The sequence below is a fragment of the Triturus cristatus genome, chromosome 1_2 (assembly GCF_964204655.1).
Source record: "Triturus cristatus chromosome 1_2, aTriCri1.1, whole genome shotgun sequence".
NCBI classification, from domain to species: domain Eukaryota; kingdom Metazoa; phylum Chordata; class Amphibia; order Caudata; family Salamandridae; genus Triturus; species Triturus cristatus.
This window is the reverse complement of record NC_140580.1, coordinates 1,105,747,591-1,105,767,574: the sequence shown is the minus strand read 5'-3', so window position 1 is coordinate 1,105,767,574 and position 19,984 is coordinate 1,105,747,591. Positions and strand designations below refer to the sequence as shown.

At 44.1% G+C, this 19,984-nt stretch overlaps 1 protein-coding gene across 1 annotated transcript in view; it reads right to left on the bottom strand.

Moving 5' to 3' along the window:
• The window catches only part of LOC146868762 (protein crumbs homolog 2-like), a 363,043-nt gene that overhangs the window by 162,053 nt on the left and 181,006 nt on the right, over positions 1-19,984 (bottom strand). The window contains exons 3-6 of the mRNA XM_085613737.1: positions 18,490-18,685; positions 13,613-13,752; positions 7,865-8,047; positions 6,361-6,474 (exon numbers count right to left, since the gene is read on the bottom strand). Of these exons, the coding sequence (XP_085469863.1) occupies positions 6,361-6,474; positions 7,865-8,047; positions 13,613-13,752; positions 18,490-18,685 (633 nt within the window). The remainder of the gene's footprint in view (positions 1-6,360; positions 6,475-7,864; positions 8,048-13,612; positions 13,753-18,489; positions 18,686-19,984) is intronic.

Genomic DNA, 19,984 nt, shown 5'->3' with positions numbered 1-19,984 from the left:
AAAAAACAGACTTTTTGCTACATTCTCAGTTGGAACTAGAAAAGTCCTAAACCCATTGGTAGGTATTAGGCCTCCTATCAGGGGCACAACTAGACCAGAACTTCGGGCAGGAGGGCCTGAAGAGGAGGGCTTGAAGTGCTAGCCCCTTCCTGGAGGGGACTAGCACTTCAAGCATGTGGGCGGGGCTAAACTTCTAGCAAGGGGAGGGGCTAACTTCAAGCAGTGAGCCAGAGCTACCTCTGAGCCAAAATGACTTAACAAACTGTCATTTGTAACATAGTGGACACACCCAATATTTGTGGTATTGACACTTCATAGGCTACTGTCATTTTGTTTTTGTGGGAGCTTTATATAGAACGAACTCGACTCAAAGGTATCAGAGCACTTTACATGAGAGCCAGTTACATTACAGACGGACACATTCATTTTGTGAGGAACAGGGAGATTAAGTGATTTGCCAGAACCACAGGATTTTGGGCGTCCCTGCTGAGAATCGAACCCGGCTCCCCAGCAGCAAGGTCAACTGCTCTAGCCATTAGGCCACATCCTCTTTGCTGAAATGGGAGTAAGCGCATTGAAAACTAAAAAGAACCTTCTATTGATTCCAATACGAAGCATATAAGAACCTTTTTTCGCAAAGTTATTTCAAGATGATAACACTTTTTGCTAATTCTCCCACAATTCCTTGTGGTGCAAAAGCAAGTTCTTGGGAAATATTTATGATTTCAGGTCCAGGAATTCGCTCCTGCCTGATTGTTGACCAAATGTTTTCAGTTTATCGGTAATGACATTCAGCATTCTATCTTTGAGGCTGCACAAAGGTGTGCATGTCTCCAAATGTTGAGCTCAGTGGATTGGCATACCCGATGTCGGAGAGGGCGTGCCTAGCAAATCACCGGTTCGAATTTTAGCACACTTTTCCTTCCTCCTGAGATTGAGTGAGTGCCAATTATTTGTCTGTTTACTGCTTGTTAATTACTCTGCCAGGGGTCTGCGCTATACTAAATAAAAGCAAAATACTTGTTGTTAGCACCTCACATTCAGCAGTTCTCACATACATGAGATACTCATGTTCAAGGCATCTGCCTTCACCTTCAAATAAACAACAGAAAGGTTTTTTGGGTTGTTCGGAACAGGAAGGAAAATCTTGGGGCCAGATGTACAAAGCCTTTTGCGGTCTGAAATCGCCCGATTTGCGACCCAAAATGCTTTTTCAAATGTACAAAATGCAAAATGCAATTTGGCAACTTGTTACCGAATTGTAATGTGCATTTGCGATGCAGTATTTGGAAGGGGCATGCTTTGGGCATCTCTTCAAGATACTGAATCGGTATGGTATGCATTACTGTTTTGTGACCGAATTCGGGTCTAAAAACAATAATACTTTACTGCCTGTTTACAAGTGGTAGTAACCCATTTGCAAAGATAAAGGAGTCACCTGGGTACTCCATCTCCTTTGAGAATTTTAAAACATATGTTTTTTTTAAATCAGGCAGTATTCCCATGGACCACTGCCTACTCTTAAAAAATAAAACTTAAATGTTAATTTTGCTTCTTTTTAATCACATCTCCTTTTATTTTAAGGCAAACGGGCTGCATAAAAAAAGATTGTTTTATTAAAAATAATTCACAGACATGTTGGTCTGCTGACCTCAGCACCTCAACATTTGTGTTACCCTTTGACACAACCTAAAGCAAAGTAATTTGTGTTACTTTTAGGGACCTCTCAGGCGAAAACAAGCTGTGCACTGAAAAGTAATGTGGAGATTCACTAATATTTCATACAAGGCTGCACAGAAATCAAATTAAGATAGTTCCCTGCTGTTCTCTTCAAAAGCACTGGCACCCGTCCAGGCTTCCTACTGCATAGGGCTTTGTGTGAAAACCATTGGTGGTAGCATGGGAACGTTCATGTACAGCAGATGGAACGCTCCCTTGGTGCAAATTAGTGGTTTAAACCACTTTCCAACACAAACAAAGTTTTCCGTTGGAAAGTATATAGTTTATGAAAACTTTGCATCATTTCTATGACTTTGCATCCCTCTAAGTGTTTATAAATCTGCCCCTAATGTAAGAATACAACTTTTCTAGCTTTCAGTTTCTGTTTAAATAGTGCCTCGTCTTGTGAATGACTGCAAAGCACTAAAAGTAAAACCACTTTTAGGATTTTGATTTTCATTTTATACAGATTTTTTTTATTTGGGAAGGGAAAATCCTTCTCATGTTTATTCTGTCCCTATCTTGCTTACACTCGGATTACATCTTGCCATCTTCATCTTGCTGTAGAGTGTGTCAGGGGACCCATACTATGTATGTGTAAATTAGATGAGAAGTTCTAACAGGGGCCATGACCCCTGCTGTTCTTTCCCCAGACTCTTCAAGTAGCCTTGATAGTTACCTTACAAGTGAACCGAATAGACGGTATAGGATCGAGGATTGTAAGGGGCCGGTCTGTAAAAGCAAAACAAAGCCTCATAAGCCAGTAATGACTTTTGGAACACCAGCAAAGCACTTTGGATGAGGCTGACCTTGAGGCCTCCCAACCTCAGCCCAGAGCAGCAGGAGAAGTCTCTGTAATTCCATGCTGCAGCAGCCTGGGCTGAAGCCCTTTTACCCCAAGGGAGTTGGGCATGCCTACCTTCTATCATACCAGAGAATCCATAGCAGACCTGATCAAGGCCCTCGTCATTTGTGTTTCTGGGGCCGAAACGTACACCAACAAATTCATATTAACATTTAAGATACCTGATTGTCATTTGGACAAATGACAGTGTAAATAGTCATTTCTGGTCAACCAATTATTATGTTTTAGGTCTCAGCTACAGACAGCTTCTAGCTGGCTGCTGTTGATGGCCTGTTGTGGAGCAATACGAATACCTGCAGTGGGCTTCGGGTCAGCCCATAGCTTACCATTGACTAGTTTATTTTCAATCTCATTTGTTTGACTTTTATTTGATGGCTTTCCCTCCTCTTAAAGTGCTTGTCCCTCCCCTGCTTCTTTACCATCATTTGACTGGATGATTTATACCCTTCCACAGCTTACATCCATGGAACTACATTTTATTATTTCTATGTTTTTATGCTCTCTCCCTCATGTGTGCATGCTGCTTCCTGCTTATAGCCACGCTCTTCCACGTCTCACATTCTCTGTGTTTGCTCTACTCTACCTAGCTTGCCTACTATGTCTTCCCCACCCCTACCCATCTGGATTTTTTCAACTTTTTTTAAATTTTTGTACCCCCACCTCCTCCTTTGCGGCCCTAAACCCCACTCTATTGATTTATTTATTTATTTTTGGTATTTATAAAGCGCAACACTCATCCCATGGGATATCACGGCGCTGTAAGAAAAGAAGACTACTGAAACTGTGCTGGGGGGTTAGTTTTTTGGAAAGAGGTGAGTTTTTAATTTTTGGCGGAATTGGAGGTAGTTAGTGGTATGTCTGAGGTCCACAGGTAACTCATTCCATCTTTTAGCCGCCAAGTATGAGAAGGCGCGTCCACCAGTCCTTACTTTGTAAATGCGCTTGGGTTTCGCCAGAGCTGAGTTGTTGGATCTTAAATTCCTGTTGGGGATATAAAATTCAATTTTCTCTTGAAGGATAATGGGGCCTGTTTTATGAAGGGCTCTGTGCGCATGGCAAAGTAATTTGAAGGTGGCCCTCTGACGCATTGGTAGCCAGTGAAGTTTTTTTAGGCATACAGAGGCCGAATCTCGCTTGCCTTTGTTACAGACCAGTTTAGCCGCCTGGTTTTGTAGGACCTGTAGGCGGGAGAACAGTTGCTCGTTCATCCCGTCGAACAGGGCATTGCCGTAATCTAGGCGGCTAACCAGGAGGGCCTGGGTGATTGTGCGTCGACAGTCCAAAGGTATCCAGGAGAAAATTTTTGCCAAGAGTTTGAGAATTGCAAAACCTTTGCCCCAGAGTATGCGGATGTGGTCTTTCATGGACAGGGCGTCGTCCATCATGATGCCAAGATTTCTGGCATACTGTTTCGGGACGGGGGCTGATCCCAGAGACGGTGGCCACCACGTGTCGTTCCATGAGAGTTTGGCTCCTCCGAACAGTAGTATCTCCGATTTTCCAGCATTTAATTTTAGGCAGTGGTTGCGCATACATTCTGCCATTTCGGAGAGACAGCTGTGTAGTTTTTTCTTAGTTGTTTCCGACCCTTCCATTGTCACCATCAGCTGAGTGTCATCGGCATAGGAACATATGCCGATGCCCCACTTTCTTCCAATGTCAGCCAGAGATGAAACGTAGACATTAAAGAGAGTGGGGCTTAGTGAGGCCCCTTGTGGGACCCCACAGCCGATGGGACAGGGTTTTGAGTGAAATTGGCCCATGCGCACAGCTTGGGTGCGATTGCTAAGGAATGATTTAATCCATCTTAATGCTGTGGATTGCACTCCTTTGCTCAGGAGGATGTTTATTAGGCAGTCGTGTGATACCGTGTCAAACGCTGCTGACAGGTCTAGCAGTATCAGAGCCACAGATCCCCCTTGATCTGTGATGCATCTGATTGATTGATGCTACCTAAACATGCTCCTCCATTGCTCCCCTATTTATTCCTGTCACATTCTTTTTTTTTTTTCACTTTCATGCACTTTTGCAAATATTGACTTTACTGTCCGTTGGAATGTACCTACCAAGGGGACTCTTAGAACTCCCCAGCATAGGGGATCCTCCGGCACCGCAGGAGGCAAAAACAGTGCGAATACACACAAGTCCTGAATCCAGTGTCCACTGGTATGTACCCACCCGGTGGAATCTTGGTGCAGTGCATTAACCGGGTGATCTAATGGCCCTCCAGCCCTGATGAATGCGCCTTACTTTTCACTGGCAATAAAACATGTCGGCTACCCATGATTACTGATCAGAATATGTGACTTTGTTTTTAACCATGTTCCAGGGCCTGGATTATTAAACCTTACTGAACAAGTCACTGTACACATTTTTAGCTGATTGATTGAGTGTAATTGAGCATTGCATTGTCTCTGAGGACCTGACAAAGTAAATTGCAGGGTGACACTCAAGGGCTGTGTATGCATTTGCCCTCCTACCCCAGTGTTTTTAAAATGGTGTTGTCAGGCGGCAGTGCATGCTGGGATTTTTCTTTGTTTTTTTCCTTGTTGCTTCCCTTGAAACAAGGAGCTCTGCCTATGATGAAATGAGTAGCAATTTGGGAGTGTAAACTAGTAGGCTCATCGGCTCATCGTGGTAGCTTATGTGAGGTGTCTCCTATTTTTATGTATAACGGCTAAGCACCCAGTCCAAAATCTTCTTGCTTTTAAACATCAAGATATACCCACCTTAAAACAGATTGTTTAATTTGTTAATCCCCTCACACCAAGTGTTTTCGCAGTGATTTAATATTTTTGAAAACCCTGTGGGGTGCAGGAAATGGGGGATTTTTAGTTGTTTGTTCAATAGAAACAAACCACGGATACAATTCCCAGAAGGCCTTAAAACTGGCAAGGAAACAGTGTGGTAATGACACAGAGGGGCATATGTTCAAGGAGTTAACATCACCAGAACATCACTTATTTTGACATTCTGGTGGCATTAACTCCTTCGCCTTATTTATAAGGGGACATTAAGCCACTTTTTGTGGCTTAATGCCACCTTGTAAACAATGCCCATATATATGCAGCATTTAGCGTGTAAAGGGCATACAATGGGTGTTGCCGTTGGCGTTCCGCCGCAACATCCTTTGCTTTTTGACGCTGCTCCATATTTACAAGGTATGGGGGCAGCGCCATAAATAAGACCAGGTAATACCTGGTCTTAAACAGGCGATAAGAAAATAAATGTTTTATTTCTCCTCGTATTTTGCTCTTTCTACGTGTGCTGCATTCTGCAGCACACATGGATAGAGCAATTCGCCGGTTAAGATTGTTTATGTGCAGGAAGGTGTCCTTTCCTGCAACAAAGCAATTGTCCCTGCAGCACAGGCATCCTAGCAAAATGGCACCAGGGTGCCTGCCCTGGTGCTAGGCAGCTTCTTTAGTGCCATCGCTAGGGGAAATGCAGGGGTGCGCCGTATTTTTGTAAATATGGCGCACCCCTGCATTTTAAAACTGTTATAGCACGACGTTACCAGTTTGTTGTAAATACGCACCAGAGCGCGGTGGCCTGACTAGCGCAAGGATGTGCAGAGGTTAGGGCAGGGAAACCCCCCGATTCACATCCATGCAAGACCGTGATTTGCAATGCATTTTTAGGGTTTTATCATTCACGACAAAAATATGCGCAGCAGAAATAGTTTGTGTTGGTGTTCAAGGAAAAATCAAGAGCATACGCACTGCAATGTTATTGCGCAAAAACACATTTATCTGGAGACATTTATAGCAACGTACCTGTGTATCCCAGGGCACAATGGCAGAGAAATTTGTTGATTGCGTCTTCACAGCGCCCACCATTTTGGCACGGTTGGGACTCGCATTCGTCAATGTTAACTGAGCAATTTTCCCCTTTAAAAATACGAAAATATTCTGTCATGACCATGTTCATAAATAGAATCCACATGCGAAAAGTGTGCCTCAATCAACTCAATGTGAGTAAATCTTAAAGATATGCTGAATAGGCACAGTTTAAAACACAAGAAAAACACAAGAAAGTGTAACTAGGTTTCTTGAAGGAAAAGTTATATCATCTAGGAGTGTGGGCAATGAAATCCGAATTGGGTACACTGTCAATGGCCAGCAGCCTTCTATTAATGAACTGAGTGATACCATTTTTAAGAGTGTAAATAAAACTAAGTTTATAGATAGCCTGACACTATACCTGATTGAAATGAACTCTCTATCAGCTGGGCCAATAGTGATTTTCAGGATCAGGTCACACACTAGTTTCTCAGTCACCATCGTTTGTTGTTTGTGAGTGACACCTTCCTACCCTTTCAGAAGCACTACACTTTGATTGTTTCCCCTCTTCGGTTCTTCTCTGTTAGTCTGTGCTAGGCTTGTGTGTCATATATGAGGGTTTCTGCTGTTTTGGCTCCTTTCTTCAGTCTTCCTCCATCTTGGGTTCCTTAGAGTGCATCCAAGTCTTCTTGGGTCTGCCCGCTTCCTGCAACCCAACACAGGCTGGTAGGCCTGAGGGTTCTATGCGTAAGATTTGGGTGCAATATTTTGTGTCTAACACTCCCTAAGTTATACTGTTTTTGTCATCACATATACTGCTGTGGTTGGGTTTCCCCGCACTCTATATATTTCCAACAGAGGTTTCCTGACAGGCGACAAAGAGTTGTCTCATCTGTTTCCCTCTTTCTCTCCATCCTTTCCCCCGCTTCCCTTGAGGCTTATCTTGACTTGTAACCATATTGAGCAATCGTTCACTAAAAACTCATTTAGTATAACTTCTGTTTGTAAACACAAACTCAATTACTAGATTCAATTAATGTAAATAAAGATTAGCTTCGATAGCAAACAACATTTCTTAACTATGAAAGGAATCCACAATGACCTTAAATGGTTGAAGCAGAGGAAGAAAAATTGTGCAAACTTCCCCCATGAAAGCACCTTGGACTGTGTCTCTGTGAGGTTCAGACTAGAGTGTAGGGGGAGTTGTAGGTTTATGTCGGATGCCTCCCGTGACTCCTAGAGCATGGCAGTAGTGCTCATTTCCTTGGACACTCTGGCAAGGGTTAATCCTCAAAACATTTGTTTTTTATTTTCTTAAGAAGATCTAGGACAATATCTGTATGAAACTCTACTGTTTGCAGACTTGGGGATTTTTTGTTGGTTTGGTGCCGGCATGCTTTGTGACTTCGGTAAAGTTTGCCAGGGCTTGCACACATCCAACAGCCAACCGTGTCTCTGGAGAGTTCAAATATTAGGTAACACGTGCTCTTGGCAGTACCTGTGAATCCTGGCAGGCACTGACAGATGTAGCCCTCAGCTGCCAGGTAACTGAACTCCGCTGGCAGTTCAGGTAGAAGTCCATAGTTTGTCTGATTTGACCGTTCGAAGCAGAGCGCTCCATTCTCGCATGGGTGATCGGCACACTCATCTATGTCTATTGCACAGTGGTACCCTGTGTAGCCTGGAGGAGACACAAAGAACACAATACACATTTATCACAAGTTTTTTTCTTTACATTTTAGTGTAGTGGTTTTTTCAGGATTACTAGACAGAAACAATAGGAGCATATCCTTTAAAGAAATGGGCCTCTCAAAAGGCAGAAGTTGGTGGATTCATCACAGACATAATAACATCCCATCACATTTCATTACGCTGCCAAAGGATGTGCTTCCACTGAAATGTCTTGATAGCGAAGCAGTGTGTGGTGCAGTGATCACCCGTATGCAAATGACTCTTGACCTACTGCAGTGGTAGTCAGACCGGTGTCTAATGGTGGAAATGCAGATGTTACTCTGGCCAGTAGTGATGGCACGTGTTGGAAAGGTGTCCAGCAAACACCAGTGCACAGTCCTGGTTGCTCTGCAGCTTCCTTGAGTTCTGTAACCTCTCACAGCCTCCTTGCCTCCGTCCTGTTCCTTCCCCTGCTGTCCTTTGGGTCTCCTGTCTTACATTCCGCTCTCTCTTTCCCATCCCAGCCCCACCCTCTACCCCTCTTTACTCCCTTCAGAGTCAACAAGAGCGGCCATAGGCTGCTTGCACTGGTGGTGCAGTCCTTAACTATTCGTTCATGGAAGGAAGCGCGCTCTCTGATGGCTGTGCTGTATATCTCATTTGGAGAGGCTGCTGCACTGTGCACCGACTGTGCAAGGAGTGGAGCAATTGACCTCTTCTGCCTGCTAAGTACACTCCCTAATAAAGCAGGTTCCCTCCTTCTGGATCTGATGCTGCTCTCCCACCTGTAGCGGGGGAAGTTGGGAAGACCCCTGGCAGTATTCCCGGTGCCCAGGCCTCCCGGATATCAGCACTAGAGGTAAGACACTGGACACAATTGGGCTGTTACGTGCACTACTCCTCGAGCGGCGTAGGCATCTTTATTTATCCCCTCGGGACCAAGCCCGGCTCCGAGGATGGAGTATGCAACAATGTAATACAATGGCTGATGGCTCAGTACACCACCTAGGATGGTTCACTGCTCTTTCAGGACTCCCAGACTGGACATCATGTTTTACCCACCCTAAACCGAGCTGTTCCTGCCGGACATGGCCTGGTCCTTCAGGGCCCTGCTCTGCTCCCCATCCACAAGGCACTGCTTCCTCTGGGCCCTCCATTGCTCCTTTCCACAGGACTCTGCGACCTGCTTACCCTGACGCCATGCACCACTCCTCCACCCTGGACCCAGAGTCCCCCCTTCATCTTGGACCTTTTTCTGGTCTCCCCGACTCTGGACCCTACCTTCCTCCTTCCCCTGGGACCAAGGACTTCTCCACCCTGGACCCATAGCACCCCCTTGTTCTTGGACCATCCTCTGCTCTCCCAGACTCTGGATCCTGCCTTCTTCCTTCCCCCAGGACCAACCACTTCTCCACCCTGGACCGAGTCCCACCTTCCTTTTGGACCCTCTGAGGCTCTTCCAGGCTCTGGACCATGCCTTCCTCCTTCTCCCAGGACCATGCACTTCTACACCTTGGACCCAGAGCGCATCCTTCCTCTTGGGCCCTCTGCTGCTCTTTCAGACTCTGGACCCTGCCTTCCTCCTTCCCTCGGGACCATGCACTTCCCTTCCACCCTGGACCCAGAACTCTTCCTTCTTCTTGGACCGTCTTCTGCTGTTCCAGGCTCTGGGCTGCGCAGTGCTTAATTTGTAAAGGAGTAAGTGCTAGAGCCCAAAGTTCTGCTCAGAAGCCCTCTGCCGACATTGCTGAATGCCATGTGCTGTATATCAAGGCCGGGAAGGCTTGATTCCACCTCAAGCGTCTTTCATCCACCACCAGGCACTGCCTGCCTGTTTATCTCACACATGCAAGTTCTTTCCCATCCTTACTTTCTCTATTGCCACTGTTTTCCTGTCTCTCTTGCTCCTTTCGCATTTTGGGGCAGACTTACAAGCAACTGAGGCATCTGTAGTGATGCGTTAGTTTCCTTGCGCTAGACTGCGATACCGTGTGTCACCATGGATGCGCCGTATTTACAATACGGCACACCATGGCGCAAGGATTGACAGATGCGTCAGAAATTCTGACACATCTTCTGGCCCAAAAGACACACAATTCTGGAGTTATGTCGCAAGCACGACGCAACTCCAGCAATGCATGTTGAGGCCTATACTTATTGTACTGCGTCAGTCCTTACGCCTGCTTACTGCAGGCGTAAGGTTTTGAAGCAGTGGCGTCCTAGAAGTGGTGCAGTGAAATCTTGTAGATTTCACTGCGTCACTTTTACGAGGCTTTCCTGCATGGGAACGCCCACCCTGCATACATTATACCTGATGCAGGTATAATGTAACGCAGGGCTTTACAACGTGATGCATCTCCCTAGATCCATCACGTTGTAAATTGGTCGCATTGTTTACGCCACCGCTGCGTCACCAAAGTGATGCAACAGTGGCGCAAAAGAGTCTGCCCCTTTGTGTTTTTCTCTGTCTTGTTCTGGGTCGAAGACAGATGAGTTAAAATAAGTTCTGGTCCCCAAAAATGCATGACATGCAATTAAATTAAGCACTGGGGCTGCTCCTCCTTCGAACACTGTGCAGCTTTACCCTGAACCCTACGCTTGCACCCTTGGGTTCTGCACTGTTCCCTGTGCAGACTCCTCACCACCTTGACCATGAGTTGATCCTCACCTTCTACCCTGTACGATGCCCACTGGACTCTGTGCTACTTCTCTCTTGGGCCCTGTTCCGGTGCTTAGACTCTGCTCTGCCCCACCCCCCAGTGGACCCTGGGCTGCTCCTCTTCCCTTTGAGCTCTACACTACTCTCGCATTCCACCTTCCTCCTCATCCATCATGCAAATTGTTTTGAGAATATGTATTCGATAAGCTTCACTAATATTTAACGCAGGTAGACTCTTGCCCTGCCCTGATGGGCAGGTGAAGGACCAGGAAGTGAAAATACTCAAATAAATGCAGTAGAGCCCTCCTCATTGTCTCAGTGACTACCTTTGTGACCACCAAGAGAAGAGGTATTAAGGGCACTGGCAGACAGTGCTTAATTTGTAATAAAATATGTGCCAGGGTCCTCGCCAGTAGGACACTGCAGCTTAAACGGCCCAATACCTTGCCAGAGCTACCAACAACAATACCTATCAACTCCCAACCATAACACTCCTATAAGTGTGATTATTCCGACTATTCCTGACACCCAAGCCATTCCAAAGCTATAAGAATGGCTTGGGTGTCAGGAATTAATCGTTTTCAATGTATATTGAATTATTAAACAGCTGTTGTTCTGCTCATCTCTAAATCACACAGACAGCACCACCATGTGGCAGATTGTCATAGAGCCAGTGTTCACAATGAAGTGCCGGTGCCAAGCACTGGAAACCACTGGCTCAAATTAAGCACTGGTGGCAGGGAACTGTAGGTACAGGCAGAGGAAGCACTGATACCCCTGGATGCACATAAGTGATGTTCGTGGGCATGCCATCTTCCTCTTAGTACAACGCATAGCGCAAGCATGATCAACTCTATACCTATTCTAAGAGAGCTGCAGCCACTTTGGGGGAGGCTTCTTCTAAAGAGATTGGAGGTCGTGTGAGATGAGGTGGCTGCCCTATGAAAGCTAATTTCTGGCCAGAACTTGATTAGGAAATTGTTCTTGAAAAGGCTAATAAAAAGAATTTCAATTATATACAACATTACAAAAAATATATTATATGTTACATTTCTAATAAAATTGGGCATCTTTTTGAGAGGTGTTAAAGTTTTTATTACCACGTGTGAAGTATTGGTCTACTGGTAATTTGGGGACTTTCTTGCTCTGCCTACATCTAGGCTCTCGTATAGGTTCCCCGTGTGTTGGTTTGCGCTGACAGAGGATGTGGTTTGTTCTTGCAAGATACCTTATAACATTCCTTGCGATGTTGAAACAAGTAAAAAGGTTGTGATGGTCATGTTTTTCAAGTGAAAATTCACATGGGGAGTCCTTTGTGGCCAGTGATTAACACTCGTAGATTTCACAACAATGCAAGAGAAACACAGCACAACTGGTACTATCTTAAGGGCACTCACATTAGCAGTGCTTATTTTGTAAAAAGAAAAGTACCAGGGCCCTCGTCAGGAGGCCACCACAGTTTGCACCGTACATTGCCACTGTACTTAAACAACTGCTAATCATTACACTGCTACAACTGTGACAATTCAGACTGTTCGAGGCCACCAAAGTTTCAAGAATGGCTTAGGTGGCAGGTAGTTGTTTTTAATGTATCTTGAATTAACAAACAACTGTTTTTCTGCTGATCCTTAAACTACACAAACAGCGCCACCATGTGGCAGATGTCACAGCTCTCACTGGAGACAGATGGAGCCCTCGCCCAGCCTGTATTTCTACCGACTATAGCGGTACAAAAATAATCCAACAATACCGGCTCTGCGGTGTTACACTAAATTGGACAGGGTCTCGCTCCCCAGCCTGCGGATTCAAGCCTTCAGGCCTTGATATCACCACTCACAACTAAGTTCCAATGCTACCGGAGCCCCCCTCTTAGATCCACAGGGCCCATTTTGATATTTTCAGCATCCTAGAGGCAAATACCACATACAGCGTTTATCTCGCCCGATTCAGGCCTTTAATACTACATGCTCACAATCTTGTCCTGATGAAGATCTCAAATTGTTGAGATCGAAACGCCGTCAATCCTTTTACAACTAAACTCCTTTATTTTTGTATAATTGGTGTTAGGAGTTTTTCTTGTTGTCAATGCGATGTATGTATTTTTAAAACTTTTCTTTCACTTACCACTTCACTTCCCTTTTCACTATTTTGTGAGCACTAGATCTATATTTTGTTTGCAATGACTAAATAAAATACTGTTCAAACAAATGAACCATCCTATCATGGTTACGTGTGTCCCTTTCTGAAAATTGTCATATGACATATACTATTATAATTTTGCTTGACTCCATGAGATACTTATCTCTCCTTGGACCTTTTTGGCCTTGTATGAACCATTGTTCTGTTTAAAAAACTTTCAATCACCCCAGGCTCAAATATTGGGGTTCCCTTGTAATGTTACATACATAAGTGCAGTTCCGGCAATTAAGTGCTGGAGCAGGCAATTAAGTGCTGGTGCCGAGCACCAGAAACCACTGGCTCAAATAAAGCACTGCACATTAGCAACCTCCAAGGATGAATGTCCAACATACCCCTTGTGGAATCTGGACAAGCAACACACATAATGCAGAGGGATCTCTAGTATCTATGACCTGATGAGAAGTTGGATCACGGGGACATCTTGATTTGCAGGGTTCGTAGATCTTCATGAAGGTGACTCCCACAAGGCTCCTCGAGTATTCTGTCCTTCTTTTTCTCCTCCCGTTCCCTTATCCTGCCCACCTCTGTCCCATGTCTCTTGCTTCCCCCAAGCACACTCAGGGGACCTCAGCTGGTGGCACACAGGTCTATGAAAGGACCCAATAGCATAGACACACTTATTTGTAGTTCCGGTCACTCATCACCGATATAAAGGTGCGTCTAAGGATGCAATCCCTCGCTCTGTCATCAGGGGGGATACAGAAGTAAGCTCCTGACCTGGCCAGCAGGCACAGCTGTAGTTCTTGACTCCTTCCAGGCAGAAGGCGTTGTTCAGGCAGGGGTCAGAGGCACATTCCGGTATGTCAAGCTCACAGTGGTCTCCGGTGAAGCCGGTGTCACCGCAGTCACACTTGTATCTGAAATACACAAACAACACTTAATAGGAAATCCACCCGCCGCAAGACAGACTGATCTATGGCAGACTGATCTGTGGCAGACTGATCTATGGCAGACTGATCTATGTCTGATGTATGGCAGACTGATGTAAGACGAACTGATCTCTGACTAATCTGTGTCCTGGCCAAACCCACGGCGGTCCTCGTTGACTTGGCAAGACTTTGTGTCTGATTTAGAGTTTGGAGAACAGGTTACTCCACCACAAAATGACTGTCATCCCAGCCACTGCATTACAAGTGGCAGCTGATATAATGCACTTGTAATAATGCAGACGAGACATACGTGAAGTTTGTAAAGGTGTAACTCTCTGTCTGACTCTAAATCAGACCCTTTACATGTCTAGGGTTATCTAAGCAGAACACAAATGTGCATATCCGATAATGCGTCAATATGTTTTTATACAAAACGTGTAAATAGATTTCTTGAAAATAAATTTATTCATGAATAAATCTACCTGAAATAAGGAATTGGTGACAATTTTTGTGCATTTCTTTTAACATGTTTAACATTTTTACATAAGCTAGCGCATATTGTGCACACATCTGATAAAAGTGAGGCAAATATCAACGGATATTCACATTTTGGTTTAAAGGTTTCTCATTCACAATGGAAATTGCACCATAAATCATGATATGTTATATGATTATGTACACCCCAATCAGAAATGGGAAAGCATGCGTTATCACAAGTTAATATAGGAACAGACAGGTTCTTTGTCTCTGGGACTAACTCCTCTTTGAGAAAAAAGTCGCCAACGAAGAAATAAAATGAATTTTATCTTTGAACAAATTGTTCTTAGTTTTAAATGTGTAATGTAGTGTGACATAGGTAATTGTAGAGGTACATGGGAGAGGTATTGGTATTAGATGGAGGAGAGGTGCTGTTGTATAGATACCCATAGAGGTGCAGGAGAGAGGTATTGCTATTAGATGGTGGAGAGGGTGCTTTGGTATCGATACCTGTAGAGGTGCAGAAGAGAGGTATTGATCTCCGATGGAAGAGAGGTACCATGGGATAGGATGGACTAGATTTCTCATGTATAGGTAGGGTATAGGGAGCAGTAGAAGTAGAAGTATTAGGTTGAAGGCAGCGGTCGAACACTAACACAGCAATAGATGGATGAGATTTTTAACAGGGTTATAGAAATTAGGATATATTAGGGTGGGGTAGGGTAAAATGTTTTAGATAAAAGGGGTAAAGAAAAAAACATAGTGTAGGGGAAGGGGCTGAACCATCTGGTCTTGACTGGAGAGTGAAAAGGAGACGAAGAAAGATAAGTAGTTGGGGAGGAGAAAGAAAGAGGTTAGTCAGGAGAGTAAATAAGAAAGCGCCTTCTCTGATCCAGGAAAAATACAGATTGTGGGAAACTGTTCGACATCAAAAGTTGTCCCAGAGTGTGGAATGAACATTTTGTGAATCGCATTCATTTGGAAAAATTGAGAGAACAAGTGCCTTGTCTAAGATAACTCGCTTAACTTGGTCAAATGATGAAGCCAGGATTGGAATTCTGGTCTAGTGGTTTCAAATCCTACAACTTGGCAACAATAGATTGCATTTGTTATGTCTGGAGGATGTAAATTGGGATTAAGTGGAAAACATTTCTTTAAAAAATGGCTCTTGAAGCTAGTGTAAGGTAGTAATTTCCGTGCGTAATTGGTGTTTGGTGTAAAGCGGGGTCTGGTGGCTTAGTTGAGTAATGGATCCATTGTAGGGGCCTGTGTTTGACCTCATGGACACAGGTTCAAATCCCAGCGGGTCTACCCAGTCTTTCATCCTTCAGAGGTTGATAAAATAAGTACCATTGAGTTGGGTAACAATAAACATCTGTTATTCAGCACCAAGACACCCTTCTGGGTGAACGTGCACGTTACAAATACACGTTATGTTTAACTTCTTCATAATAGCAATTTTCCAGCGAGTGTGAGGTTTGTGATACAATAAAAGGCACAATAAAGAAAAGGATGGTGCTTTATCCCCATGAAGAACTTTCTAAATGCTTCCCAGGAGAGAAAGAGGTGGAGCCTCTTTTGGTTGTCTTTCCTGGAAGCACTGTCGAGAGATATAATTAGGCCCAGGCGGAATTTTTAATTTCGCTTGGGGAGTTGGAGGAATTCGGTGACTCTTCGTTACTCTTTTAGTGCGGAGTTCAGGCCAAATTCTGCCAATCGGCACATGGCAGAATTTTTTTCCTGTTCGAGCAACGTGATGACAACTGGAACAATGCAAGGTTCCGGCAAGTGAGCTGGCGAGTGAGAGAAAGATTTGGCACCCCCATGTTTAATTTCCAGTTGCTAGGAAGCCTTCCGGAGCAATTTTCTCAATTGGGAGGTCACGAGTGGTTGTGGTCAGAGGGCTGCTTCTCAAGTAGATTTCCTACTCGAGCAGCAGCATGCTCTTGCACACCGCATGTTGCCATTCGCACTGATTTTTCAGCGCAGAATACTTTACCAGCGCTCCTGCGAGCAGTGCAATGTGCATTTTCTCCACCCATTGGAGGAACTCCGTGGAATCTCGCTGAGTTTTTATGTAACTGCGCGGAATCCCACTGAGTGATTTCAGGTGTTCCCCACACCACTAGATATAGTGCAATGTTTATTTTTCAAACACCTTGACTGGTGATGTGCTTTATACAGTTATAAATATAGGGCCAGGTGTACTAGGGTTCTAGTTGCAGAAAGTGGCACCAACTTTCTGATACTTATTTTGTGAATTGACCATTGTCCAATAAGTTGGTTGTAAAATAAGAATTGGTATTGAGTCACAATCCGATCTACCTATTCATTAGGTAGGTCACAAATTATGACTCAATTCGAGTGGCCACAATCACAGCGTTGGTGGCCTGCAAGGGTCAGCAGAACACCATGTCTCTGTTTTTAATGGGGCTGCTTTAAAAAAAAAATGTTTTTGTAAAAGTTTTATTGAGAGTTGGCAGTGGTTCCCTGGGCCACTGCCTACTCCCCCTGACATTGTTACCCTAATTGCGAAACCCTTCCAAATGGGTCCAAATGGGAACCCCTTCCCTTTCGCGAATAAGTTACCATACCAACATGGGAGATGGTCATTTTTCAATGTTTTGTGACCAGGAGTGTGGTCGCAAATCATTGTCACATATGGTAACACTTTGGAATGGATGCCCACAGTATTCTCCTTCCAAATTACAAGTTGGTAGCCACTTGCAAACCCATTTTAGGAGCTGGTAAAAGTTTACAGACTCCTTAAATGGGTTTAGTACACAAGAAGTACCTATTTTACAATTGCACGCACTCAGAGTTTGCAAAAGGGGGTGTTTGCAATACCAAAATAAGCTAGTACAGCTGGCTCCTGCTATCCTGGCCCTTTTTAAGAGGTTGAACTTTTAACACCATCTTTGTGCACCTATGTTTAACCGGTTGCACAAGTGGCATGCCTAAAAGTGTAAAACCACATGTGGTATTTCCATTTGTAAATTGATTTACTCAAACCATTTAATACTACGCACTTATTACAGTACACCTTCTTCCAGGCGCAGTGAAGGGATGTTGCAGTTGGAAGGCCATGTCATGTTCGTGAATACCCACAAACATGTTCGTAATCCAGTCCCACCCAGGATATGGATGGAGATTTAATCCTGATAAAAGCAACAGTCGTGAGAATGGAGAGAAAATGCCCCCGAAATTGGTGGGGTGTGCGAGAAGAGGAATCTCCATAAGGAAACAAATTTTACCCGTGATAGCAAAAGAAAGTTTGAATTTGCAAAGAAATATTTACTAAGCATTTCCTTGTATTTAAATGTACACATTCTACTGCCCAAATAAAAAAAGGTTTCACATGTGTGTACGCTTGCAAAGCTGTGACTTCCCAGCTTTCCAGGTGTGATCATGCAATTTCTGAGAATTCAAAAATAATGTTTAAATATACTTGAAACATAGGTTTAAACCTAAATACACAATTTCTTTTGAGACTCCGGGCCTATAAGCTGTGCTATTGACATCAAGAGGGTCTGAACCAGTGCTTGATTAAAAAAAACTAAGTGCCAGAGCCTTTCATGGGGAGGCCACGGCAGTTTACACAACCCATTACCCCTGCCAGCGATGCCAGTGACAGTACCAACACAGCTACTATCACACTAATACTAGTGTGACAATTCAGAATATTCCAGGCTCCTAAAGCTATGATAATGATCTGGACGGCAGGTATTAGTAATTTTAATGTATATTGAATTAATAAATAACTGTTGATGTGCTTATCTCTATATTAGGCAAACAGCCCCACCATGTGGCAGACTGTCATTAGTGCCGGTGTTTATAATTAAGTGCGGGTGCAGAGCATGGAAACCACCGGCTCAAATGAAGCACTGGTCTGTGCGTATTTAATCCTGGCTTTGACGTGATGGCTTTGTCCTTAGTGCAATCAAAGCACAGCTGTAGTAGAGAAGCCATACAAAAACAATATATATATTTATAGTCCCAGAACACCATCACCAAAATATAGTTTGACAGAAATATGATGTCCTAAATATCATTACGAAAATATCACCCATCGGAGTTAATAACAGAAACTATACACCCGAAGGGATGATATTTCCGTAAATGGCATTAGGCGCTCACTATTGCCGCAGGACATCTTTGCTAACGATATTCTGACATACGACCTGCATGTTTAATTATTATAAAGCAAGGAATCCAAAGAAAGAGAACTCAGTCAGAGGTGAGGCTTACCTATTGACACGGTCAAGGCACCGCCCTCCATTCTCGCAGGGCTGGCTCGCACATTCATCGATGTCCACCTCACAGTGCCCTCCCTGGTATCCCGGCACACAGGTGCACGTGTAGAATCCCACGTGATCATTGCAGGTGGCGTTGTTCTGGCAGGGATCCGACTGGCATTCATTTATATCAATTTCACAGTTTATACCTTAATAACAGAAGTGATAATGGTAAGAACATCTCACTTAAGAATGTCTTAATTTAATTAAATATATCAGCACACGATTGAAAAACGTGTGGTTAATGCACGACAGAGCGAAATGTGGGAAGGAGTAGGCAACAAGTAAACTGCTAAGAAAAGTAATGAGAACATTGCGCGGATACAAAGGCATAGACAAGTGGAAGCATTGTAACAAACAGGGGGGCATATTTACAAGTGCTTTATCTCTGCTTTTTTGGCTTTTAAAGCCAAAAAAGCGGAGATAAAAATATTGCCCTATTTACAAGAGGGTGATAACTTGCATTAGCGCATGTTAGCACCCTTTTACCCGACGCCTCCCTTTGCATCTCTAATGAGATGCAAAGTGGGCGTCACTGGGCAGTACAACCTTGTAAATATCGCTGATGTACACATTGCGATATTTACAAGGCTGCCCACGCATTTTGGCAGACGTTAGTTTTTGGAGAAAACAGCTGTTTTCTCCAAAAACGAACGTCTGCTAAAATGCAGACTTAGCTATACTTACCATTGGGGGTGGAGTATGCTGATACGACCACAGGGTCGTATCAGCAAGGTTATCGCCGTTTTCCATGGAACATCGCTGGAAAACCAGCGATGATCCATGGAAAACTTCGCTATCGCTGGGAAATTATCGCCATTGCGCTATGCATTGTTAATACAACGCTAGCATGGCGATAATTTCCTGCGATAGCCAGCGATAACATTTTTCTCGCTGAGAGTGGCCAGCGATAATTATCGCTGCCGCTTGTTAATATGCCCCAAAGTATGCAATTGAGGTGACCACCTCACTCCAGGTCATTACGGACGCCATCTCCAGTCCTGAACTTTGAACCTACAAATCATTGATTTCAGGTGTGTCAGTCTAATTAGCTCAGTGGAAGCAAAACAAGACTACAACACCCAGAATGCATTTGGCTATTACACAGTTGTCCACAGCTAGAAACGGGGTTGAAATGACTTGGAGGGAGGTGGTCACCCTAAATGCAGTGCTCCATTGGAGAGCAAAGGAGATCGAGAAATAGGAAGGCAGGATAATACTTGGTCTATGGGAACATTGCAAATAAGCTGACATAATAGCCTATAGGATTGAAGACAAAAAGAGCTAATTATGGCAACCTTCAGTTACCAATGTGTGAAATGGCGGAATAGAGAAGGAGACCGTAGTAGAGTCTCCAGAATGAAACAGGATGTGCATTTTCAGCAGAAATGAGCAAGAGGAATGCTGACAAATAAAATAGTCTGTGGCTCTGGATAATTCTGACGCCT